Source organism: Puccinia triticina, chromosome 11A (assembly GCF_026914185.1).
Source record: "Puccinia triticina chromosome 11A, complete sequence".
Taxonomy (NCBI): Eukaryota; Fungi; Basidiomycota; class Pucciniomycetes; order Pucciniales; family Pucciniaceae; genus Puccinia; species Puccinia triticina.
In genome coordinates, this window is record NC_070568.1 from 4,017,363 (window position 1) to 4,028,408 (window position 11,046).

Consider the following 11,046-nt stretch of genomic DNA (forward strand, 5'->3'; position numbering starts at 1 on the left):
TGCCCAAGATAGGCGCCCCGCAAGGACCTGCGATGCCAAGGGTCGCCCCCCTCCCCGCGGCGAAAGAACCGGCTATCACCTTGCCTGAAACCATAGGCGCCCCGCAAGCCATGAGCCACGCCACGGCCCCCCCCCCCCCCCCCCCCCCCCCTCCGCGACCGGAGCCGCTCCTCAAGGCCCGACCGACGCCACGATCGCCCCCCCGCCCTCCGCGACAGGAGCCCCTCCTCCGGGCTCCTCTGGCTCAGACTCTGAGCCATCCCTTAGTTGTATTATGCGGGCCCAAGCCGAACCATCTCAGGAGATCTGACTTGGGCTACTCAGGCCTCACTAAATCGGGTACTAGACCCGTGGTAAGTTATTTCTCTATGTTGTTATCAATGTTCTCCGTGGTTTTTTTCTCTGTGGTTTTTGCTTTCCCTCGCGGCCTTTCAGAGCCGCGACCGCAATGAGGAACCTCCTTTTGAACACAAATGAGAGAGATGCCCTCCCCCCCCTTTTATGTCCAACGCCCCCCGCGGGGCTGACAGAATGGGCGTGAGGATTCCGGATGGAATTCCACCTGACTTGAGTCATTTGGTCCCCCCCCAGCTGGGCAAGGGCCGCAAACCGGGCACTTTGTGATTCCTGGTTCCTGCCTGGGCAAGGGCTGCGAACCAGGAACTTGGTGAATTCTGGTTCCTGCCTGGGCAAGGGCCGCGAACTGGGAACTTAGCGGTTCCTGGTTCCTGCCTGGGCAAGGGCCGCGAACCGGCAACTTAGCGGTTCCTGGTTCCTGCCTGGGCAAGGGCCGCGAACCGGGAAATTAGCGGTTCCTGGTTCCTGCCTGGGCAAGGGCCGCGAACCGGGAACTTGTTGATTCCTGGTCCATGCCTGGCCAAGGGCCGCAAACCGGGCACTTCAGCAAAAAAGTGGCCCACTTGAGCAAAAGTGGCCCGCCTGGCCAAGGGCCGCAAACCGGGCACTTCAGCAAAAAAGTGGCCCACTTGAGCAAAACACCTATGTGTCTTGTGGCACTGGCCTCGGACTTTGCAGGAGGTGGCCGTCCCCTTGGAGGGGAGCGAAACTTGGTCTTGGATCATATTTTTCCCTCGCTCTTAAGCCCTCTTGTTAATTGGGTTTAAGAGCCTCACATTACTTTGTGTTGCAGAACCAAAAGAAAACAACCAATCAAAAGAAAACAACGGAATTCTTATCCCTATCTGAAGGGATAAGAACCCCATCAGATACCTACACCAGAAAGATAGTTAAAGCAAAATGAGTGCCATCAATGTCGGCCCTCAGAATAGCCGCTCCCCCGGTAGAGGCCCCTCATCAAGGCCGGTGTGACGACTGTGGGCAGGAAAGCCTTGACCAGCTCTGCGTCCGCCCGAGTACCGGTCAGAATCTGCGCGCGTTTGAGCTGGGACTTGAGCGTGGAGAACACCTTCTCTATTGGGTTGAAATCCGGCGAGTAGGTTGGGAGGTACTGGAGCAAAACTCCCGCCGCCGCGCAAATCTGTGGAACCCGCCCGCCGTGATGAATGCGTGCGTTGTCCAGCACGAGAATTGAGTTGCGACCTGGGAACGGATTCATCTCGGGGATCTGGGGGAAATGAGGACATCAGACGCCCAGTGTGAGCAACTCTCGCCAGGAAAGGAGCGTGAGGGGGGTGATAAGCTTACCAACACGTCCTGTATGAAATACTCTGTGTCCAAGCGGGACATCGAACCCACTTGGGCTATGCAGCCCATCAAGCCGTCCAACGATACGGCGGGCATGACCGTGACCCGATTTGCGCGAACGGCCTTTGGGATCCTTTTAGTGCGCCGGCCCCGAAGTGCCCAAGCAGTGTCTCGGGAGTGGGACCCCAGTGACACACCAGCCTCATCTGTTCCAAGGTTCATATCAGCCACCCGTGCAATCAAAGAAGGAACAGCGCAATAAAGGGAATGAACTTACCCATGAAGACGAGATACTCGACAGGAAATCCGCCAATCCTGTCGGTATATGCCATCCGAGACACCTTGTCTTGGTTGGGATCTACTGTTTGGGCCTTCTTCTTCGTCAAGAGCAGGCGGGCCGTCAACTCATCTCGGATGGTGGAGATTGGATGTTGAGTTCCGGTCATTGCTTGAATATGATTCTGGATTTTGTCCAGATAGAGGGTTGGTTTGGCTTCGAGCGCGGCCAAGACAAACTCCGCCTCTTCACGGGTGAAGGCCAATGGGCGGCCACGCTGGTCGTATAGGGCAGGATCCCTCACAACATCTCTGGTTCGGCGGTATAGGTTGTTCCAGCGGGTGAGCGAGTCGGCCAATATGTTGTAGTCAATCAAGTTGTTGATCTCTGCAAGGGACTTCCCTCGCAGGCTGAGCTTAACCACGATGGCTTTGACCTCCCGCGGATATTTCACAAACGCCATCGTACCGCTAACCTAATCAAAAGGACCGCGGATAATGGGAGCCGGGGACAAGGTGGGAGGCGACAACGACTTGTCAGTGGTTGATCCGGCGGGCCATTGATGCAAAAAAAAGGAAAAAAAGGGGGCGGCTCACCAATGGATATTTTGTTTTGGCCGGGTGCTGGATGGGCTCCTGGGCGGTGGCAGGGATGTCTGGCCTGTGCAATTGCAGAGCAGAGCAGACATCAGTGGTTGATCCGGCGGGTGATGGGGGCAAAAAAGGGGAAAAAGGGTGGCGGCTTACCGGCGAGAAAAATTTTTTGGGCGGTTGCTGGATTGGTTCCTGGCTGGCGGCTGGGGGCGGCTGGGCAGTGGTTGGGTCCGGCGGGGGGGGGATTCGGTCGGGGGCCATTTCCGATGGCGGAGGTGGGAGGGGATATGGGATATGGTCGAGGGCAAAGGGGCTGGAAGATGAGAAGAATTGGAAGAATACAGGGGGCGGGGCTGAAGCGAAAAATTTTGTCTGTCGGATTTTCAGCCTTGCCCACCCGCAAGCTTTTTCGGTATTGCTGTAAATTAGTATTGGGGCATATGTATAGCAGTACGGCCCAGACTCATTAGATCCCAGCACGCCAGGGAACTGGCAGTCGTCCTTGGTCCTATTACCCCTGCACCGCTCTGCCACCTTTGTCCGATGGTCGCCCGGCGAGGCCCAGTTTGCCGTCGGCTCAGGCGCACGGAAAATCGCGGCGTGCCAGGGTGGGTGGCCAAGCATCTCAAGAAGCTGCTCCGCCCCACCGTCCCCAGTCCTCCCCAACTCGGTCTTGCCTGCCGTCGGCTCGGCCAAGGCGACCTGTTGAGTCTCATCACGTACATCGAAAGCGTCAACTCCAAGCCCGCGCCCACCGTCTGGGGCGAGCGGATCCCATTCAACACAATCTGTGTAGACTTCGCCGCGACCGGTGGATGGGTGCACAACATCTGCATCTTGCACAGTGAGGAACTTCCCGCCTTCGTCACCCACGACTCCGCCGTCACGCTGGTCCACCCCAGCGGACCCGACGCAGCTCCCCATGTGATCCATGTCATCAAGCTCGCCTGCAATCCATGTCATTAAACCTCCAGTCTGCCCTTCGTCTCGCTCAGCTTCTGCTCCGAGACCAAGCTCGTTGCTGCAGGCCACAAATGTCAACCAATCCTCTTCCGGGGCAACCTTCCGGCCGGCAGGCAGCTCGTCAAGACCCTCGATGAGGGAAAGAGGGCCTCCGCGTCCGCACAGAACAATTCCTAAACTTAGTGAGGAGGAAGGCATGACAAAGGCCTATGTCATGGTGTTTTCCATGCCACTAAACCTTGTATGTTTTGAACTTTTTTCAATTCCAGCCAATTGAGGTCCATATGCTTTCCAGTCACTTTTTCATGGTCTGTAGAGATTGGTACCTCAGTGAAAAATCAATACTGCCCATACCCTGCCTTCTCCCTCCAAAAAGTAGATCATTTGCAAATAACAAACATCATGATCATGTTTTGGCTTCCAAATCTTCCAACGGCCATCATTCTGTTGAAAAAGTCAATTCCAAAAATCACTTATATCTACTCCAATTTGTCTTTTTTTCTATAAATCTGTAGTAAATTGCAATGAATCTGTGTTGGGTCATTTGATTGAGTTTTAAAAATTGATCCCCAAGCATTTTAGGTTCTTGTTAGCTTGAACAAAGATGCTCATGGTTGATAGTTATCAAAAGTAAGCTGCAGAGTTGATTCAAGGATTTGGTTTAGTTGTTGGTGAGCCTTCTTGATAACAGTTTAAATTGAAATCTATATGAAGCCAACAGGCTTCCAGAGACGCTTTAATGGTGATATTGGTGGAAATAAATCCCACAACACTTTCAAGACCAATTTGAGCTTTGAAAAATAATGGAATCTCAGAGCAATTTCCAATTCATTTCATGGAAGGTTGAAGAAATGTGTAGTAGCTTTAGTCATAGGATGGGATTTTTACTACATTTCAATGCTCCAAGAGAGACAAGCAAGTGCATTAGACCTTGTGTTTGCAGCGGCGAAGCCGCCTTGGCCTTTAGTGAATTGTAAAGTGGATGAAGAAGTGATTCAAAAGTCAGTCAGAATTGATTTGGGACTCAACACAATGTTGTGTAGGATTTTCTTGTTTTCTAGGTACAACTGTAGCAAAAAATATGATCAAATGATATTTCACCCAAATCCAACTCATCAACTGCTCCTGTTTACTGATGTTGAAGGATAGTGAAGCAAAATTGACATTCTCAAATGGAATTCCACCAAAAAATGGGTTTCTTGTAATTCAAATTATATTCCCTCATGTAAAAAATCAAAGTAAAATTCAACTTGGTACTATCGGGTTTAGAATTTTGGAATGTGGTAATGTTGCAGTAAAATTAGGGAAACCCATTTTCTTGGAAATGTGGGACATAATTTGAATTTGGCTAAAAAAATGGTGAAACAATTTTTTAATAGGTTGAAAGTCTGATCAGTCAAGTCAAGGTTGGACTATGGTGCCACTCCAGTTTGGCCAGACCTTCCTGCCTCCTCACAAAAATGATCTGATGAATTTTACTTTTTTTTTTTTGCTTTTCAAAATTCACATGTGCACATGCAAGTGAACTTTTTCACACTTTGCTAATTGTCACCCTGATGTACAGCGTACGCTATGGAGCTCTGTCCGGTGCAGGCCGGCGGCAGTGCTGGGAGGGCAAAGATGTTGGAGTGACTTCCCTCTGTGGTGGTCCGCAAAAGATTCGTGAAGATCGGATAAATAGCGTTGGCAATGGGGGGGAGAGTGGTTTTGAGTTTGGTACGGCGAGAGTTTGATACTTGTTGGCGGTTTTGAGTTTTGGTTTTGGTGGGAGCTTATCAGAAGAAAAGATTGAAGGGGCGCGTGCGTAAAAATCAAGGTTAGATTGGCGAAAGATATCAGAAAGATCAATAATATTTTGATAGCCTCCAACTTGGATCAGTCCAGAATGCTATGGCCTTCCCTTCTCCAAGTTCGCCCAGAACTTGGATTCCTGGAGACCTGTCACATACGGGTCATCATCTCCCTCGCGCGCCTCGCGCGCGCACCCACCATAAACAACAGAAGAAAAGGAAAGGAAAACACAAACAAGAAAAACATAAAAAAAACAGGAGCATGAATGAGACAAGAGATGACTAAAAGATGAGAGCAGACAGAAGGAACAGCAGCAGATTGATCAGAAGAAAACAACAAACTAGAAATAAACCCACAGGGACAAAACTCTGTGTTAGGACCAAGAAATGTAAACAATGAGTTTGAGAAAGAAAGGAAGAAACAAAAATAACTGGGGGGGGGGGGGGAAAGGAAAGGTTGGAAATGAGGAGCTGGAATCCTGAAGACCTGAACCGTGAATCTTGATGACTGATGCTGGCGAGAACAGAAACTGAGAACTGATCTTGATTGTCTTGATCCTTCACGTGCACCGGTCCGGCCACCACAACGCGCGTACATTCATGTGGAAATATAACAGGATGGGCCTTTCACAGCCACATGAAAAGTAAAAGCTTTGTGTTGAGAAACCAATTTTCCCCCTGATGTACGCGAGTACATGAGGGGGACAATATCACAGGCTGAGCCTTTCAAATATCCATGAAAAGGACACACTGGTCATGGAGCCCAGAAAGGCATACATTCTGGATGAGTTCTGGATGAATTGTAGATTAGTTCTGGATGATTTCTTGGCAAGTTATGGTTTACTTCAGGGTGATTTCCAATTGATTTCCACAGCTGACTTCCAGTCTTTTTCATACCTATTGTTGGATTTCTGTCTTCCCTCTGTCTCATCCAAACTCCTCACAGATTCCTGTCTCTCTATGTTGTCTTTTAGATCTGGTTATGTCCTTCTTTTTCTAGTCCAGTGACCTTGATCCTTGTCTCGAACTGTCTGTGTGCTCTCCTGTCTACTGATGACCTTGTGTGTGATATCTTGAATGTCACTGATTCTCATTGTTCCTTCTTCCATCCGTTTCCACTCGCTTCCTTGCATATTCAATATGTCACTCGACCACAACTTGATACTTGTACTTATTCTATTTATACCTAGCCTAGTCCAAGCAATCAAGTCCTCATTGGTTCTTCTTCTTCATTATCTGCGCCTCCAATCCAAGCCGATCCGGTGAGCTTTCATCCCCTCACTGTCCCCTCTCAAGCCCAAAGGCTCATCTCTGTGCTTTCTTTGTGCGGCGGTCTTCATTTCAAATCCCTTCACCTATCCAATTTTTATTTACCAAAGGCCTCCAGCACAGTTATGGAAAAAATTTAAGGGAGGGCACTCCCTGGGGATTGGGAAAATATCTCCCCTGGTGAATACAATGTGTCTGGGGAGGGTTTGTCTCCCTTTACCCTTGGACAGAGCAGTTTGTTTATTGGTCAGGACAGACTTGTCTCCCTCTTCCTCTCTGACCAACACAGTTCAATTAGTCTGCTTATTATCCGCAGAGACCGCGAGCTATTTCCCGGCAACTGTCAAGACTTGGGCTTGTCCCTAGAGCGCAGGAAGCACAAGGAACAAAACCCTAACCCCACAAGGGGCGATGGTGAGTTCCTAGGCCCATGCATATGCATGTGGCTCCAAGACAGTAGTTTGATGCGCATGCTGAAAACTCTGTTCCTCTCCATAGCCACGTCAACACCAGACAAAGCGCCTAAGCGACCAAGGACCCTTAAATAGGTAAGTCATGCCTGTATAAGGTCAGCCACAGCTAGTAAAGCGCAGATGACTGATCATTACTACATGTATGAACAGCAGCAAGCTCGCAACCAAAGCCACCTCAGACCCAACGGGTTCCAGCCTCAACAAACGTATATTGGACCCCTCCACAGGAGGTGAGTCAATTGTTGCAGAAGCTAAAGTTAAACTAAGAGAATCAGAAGACTGACTGCTTGTCACCTATGTGTTAGACAACAGCTGCTTTGGTTCCTTAGCAGCTTGAATTTGGAGTCCGTGAGGGATTAAGCTCCATTGAGCCCAAGTAAGAAACATCTTACTCTTTAGCTCGACTATGATTGAGGATAGGCGCTGATACTGATATCAGTCGCTCCAATAGAACTTTCAGTTCTCCCAGAACAAACTTGTGTCCTAGCCTGCATTGCAGTGTTTTCTTTTCTTTCTTTATCATCATAACTAGCCGGTCTTGTATCCACTCTTAGGTACATGACCGTTTCTCTTTTTCTATCTACATCTCTGAACATGTCAGATTAGATTGCATACTTATACAAGAAATAAAATCTCTTAGTCTTGTGAATTCACACATCAACATCATGTTTGCTGATGTTCTGATAGAGTTGGTCCAGATCCCCAGCACTCTGGAAACCAATATGGAGGTGCGGGTCATGGAGTCTGAACTGGGCCCAAATCCGACCAATGCACAGGTTGATGCAATTCTCACAAGGGAGGTTGCCCTTGACGAGTAATGCGGCCTTGCCTTTTCCGCTTCAAAGGTACTGTTTTTTGCTCTCATCCTCTAACTTCCGACTTTATTATTATGTAGTTAGTTATGTTTCAAAATTTCAAAACACCAGTGAAAAATGAACCAAAAAAAAGTAGAACAAAACAAAGCCAAAAAAAACCACCACAAATTAGTACTAAATAATACAACCTAAAAAAAAGTATAAAAATGCAATCAAAACATAAATAAATGGCCCTGGTGGCCTGAATCTGCCTGCCTGACTTCGGTCAGGGTGCCCTGTGAGCTGTCCGGAAGAATGTTGCCCAAGAACAATTGGATTGTGAGAGTGCTGAGTGAGCCAATATGGGTCCATCCAGGCCAACTCTGGGTTCCGGGAAGGGTGTTGGGTTGGTGAAATACCAGTGGTTTGCCGGCGTGAGGGGTCAAACTGACCGGTGGTTTGCCGGTGTGAGGTCAAACTGACCGAGACCACCAATCTTGGGGGGAGCGGGCTGGACGGCAATGTGTCCTTGCCGTCAATCAACCCTTAAGTTTGCCCGGGGTTTGACTGGATGCGCATGGGCAGGGGGGTTGCGACGTTGACGGCCTTCGTGCCGGCTTCCCGGAGGTCCCTTTTTGAACAGTCAAAGCGCGCTCGTTGGTCAATTTGACCACCGAACTTACACCCTTTTTGCTGGCCTCCCGCAACCGCCGTGTAGGTTTGGGTTAGAGATCGCCAAGTGGACCCGGGTACCCGCCGCGTGTCCGGGTACCCGCGGTGTTTTTTGTGATATTCAAACACCCGTACCCGTACACGGCACCCGCGGGCGGGTACCGGCAGTACTTTTTGCGGGTACCACGGGTACTTGAGCTTTTTTTTATCCAACACCCTCACTTGATGACAGCTACAGACTGTTCATTGGGAGTGATGGTTCCTCCCGATGACTAGGCTCTGTCCCAGTCATCGGGAGGGTTGTTTCCTCTTGATGACCGGGATAGAACCCGCTCATTGGGAGTGATGGTTCCTCTCGATGACCGGGATAGAACCTGCTCATCGAGAGGCTTGTTTCCTCTTGATGACCGGGGTCTGTCCCAGTCATCGAGAGGAAACAACCCTCTCGATGAGCGGGTTCTATCCCGGTCATCGAGAGGGTTGTTTCCTCACGATGACCAGGTTCTGGCCTGGTCATCGAGATGGTTGTTTCCTCTCGATGACCAGGATCTGTCCCGGTCATCGAGAGGGCTGATTCCCCTTGATGACCGAGATCTGTCCGGGTCACCTAGAGGGTTCCATTCCCCTCAATGACCGGGGTCTGTCCCGGTCATCAAGAGGGTTGATTCCTCCCGATGACCAGGATCTGTCCCGGTCATCAAGAGAAAACAACCCTCCCAATGACCAGGACAGATCCCGGTCATTGGGAGGGCTGATTCTTCTTGATGCGGTCATTGAGAGGGCTGTACTGTTCCTCTCAATGACCGGGGTCTGTCCCGGTCATTGAGAGGGCTGATTCCCCTTGATGACCAGGATCTGTCCCGGTCATCTTGAGGAATCAACCCCCTTGGTGACCGTAACAGCGGGTACCCAGGTACCTGGAAGACCCGCCTGCCGCGGGTATTTTTGGCGGGTATCTGGGTACCTGGTGCTTTTTTGCCCAAAATCCTGCACCCCAACCCGTACACAGCACCCGCGCGCGGGTACCCAATGCCATGTGGCGGGTACCCGCCCACGGGTGCCGTGTACCTGCGCGCGGGTCCACTTGGCAATCTCTAGTTTGGGTCAATCCCTATTTGAAAGGGGCTGGCTTTATGCACTCCAAATATGTAAGCCCTGCTCCTCATAGGCTTACACAGACATGTCACCAGATTACATAAGCCTAGTTCTCCCTTGTACTTAGTCTTCACCCTCTGCTTCCCTAGTCCGGCAGAGAGCTTTCCTCTCTCCCGGATAGGTAAGCTCCTTTCCATTTTCTCTCATTCTGTTCTAGTTGTACTTACAAGAGAGCTTTCCTCTCTCCCAGCTAGCCCTTCTGCAATCCAAAGCCCCACTGTTTGGAACTAGAAGCTCAAAAGGCTCTGGCCTTGTCCCACTTGCCCACTTTCCTCATTGTCTCCAGTGAGGGTCCACCGGACCCTTACAAAATATTTACTACATGCACTCCAAAAAGGGAGTGAACTTGGGTCTACTCCAATAAATATTGGAGTGAACAAAGGTTCACTCCAAAAGTGGAATAAATTGGAGTGTTCAGAAGTTCACTCCAATATATATTTGGAGTGAACCTTTGTTCGCTCCAAAAGTGGGCTAAATTGGAGTGTTCAGAAGTTCACTCCAATATTTATTGGAGTGGAAACTTGTGCACTCCAAAAGTGGGCTAAATTGGAGTGTTCAGAAGTTCACTCCAATATTTATTGGAGTGGAAACTTGTGCACTCCAATCTTGAAACTTGGTCTGTTTCAAGATTGGAGTGTCCTACTGTGCGCTAAATGACCACTTTTTTTAGTGCAGTGCAGCGGTTACAATCTTGATGGGAATCACTGGCCACACTTTTTTGGAGTGCCCAGTGGTCCACACTCCAAAACAAAATGGAGTGGGTTGAACTCCACTCCACAGTTTGAGTGCCTAATTTTATACTCCATTTTTTTTGGAGTGCACAAGTTTTCACTCCAATAAATATTGGAGTGAACTTCTGAACACTCCAATTAAGCCCACTTTTGAAGTGAAAAAAGGTTCACTCCAAGTATATATTGGAGTGAACTTCTGAACACTCCAACTTAGCCCACTTTTGGAGTGAACCTTTGTTCACTCCAACATTTATTGGAGTAAACACAAGTTCACTCCTTTTTTGGAGTGCATGTAGTAAATATTTGGAGTGCATAAAGCCTGCCCCTATTTGAAAACGTTGTCCGCCACTTCAACTCTCATACAACCTACAACATTACTCAAGCCGGACATATCCGGGCCATCCTTACGAGCGGGCAGAAAGCTAATGAAGATAGCAAACGAGAAACTTGGTGCAAATTTCGAGCCGGGCGCTTTTGCATTGTGGGATTACTTCAGCTTGGAGCTTATAATTTTGGAACCGAAAAAAAACTCCAAGAAGGGGTCTGTTTGAAGTTCAACTCGATCGGGTATTCACATGCGAAGAAAGAGTCTGGCCGATTTCCTCTGAAACTTGTGTGAGAGTGGCAGGGTCCAGTCGCCCCTCGGCTTCCGTACAAATGACAC

General features: G+C 49.4%; 1 protein-coding gene across 1 annotated transcript; it reads left to right on the top strand.

Moving 5' to 3' along the window:
* Positions 1-3,078: 3,078 nt before the first annotated feature.
* On the top strand, positions 3,079-3,501 carry PtA15_11A386 (uncharacterized protein; the record flags this gene model as incomplete). The annotated part of the gene is made up of 1 exon (XM_053161288.1): positions 3,079-3,501. The coding sequence occupies one exon, from the start codon at positions 3,079-3,081 to the stop codon at positions 3,499-3,501; it is 423 nt and encodes a 140-aa protein (XP_053025250.1).
* Between the last annotated feature and the right edge of the window lie 7,545 nt (positions 3,502-11,046).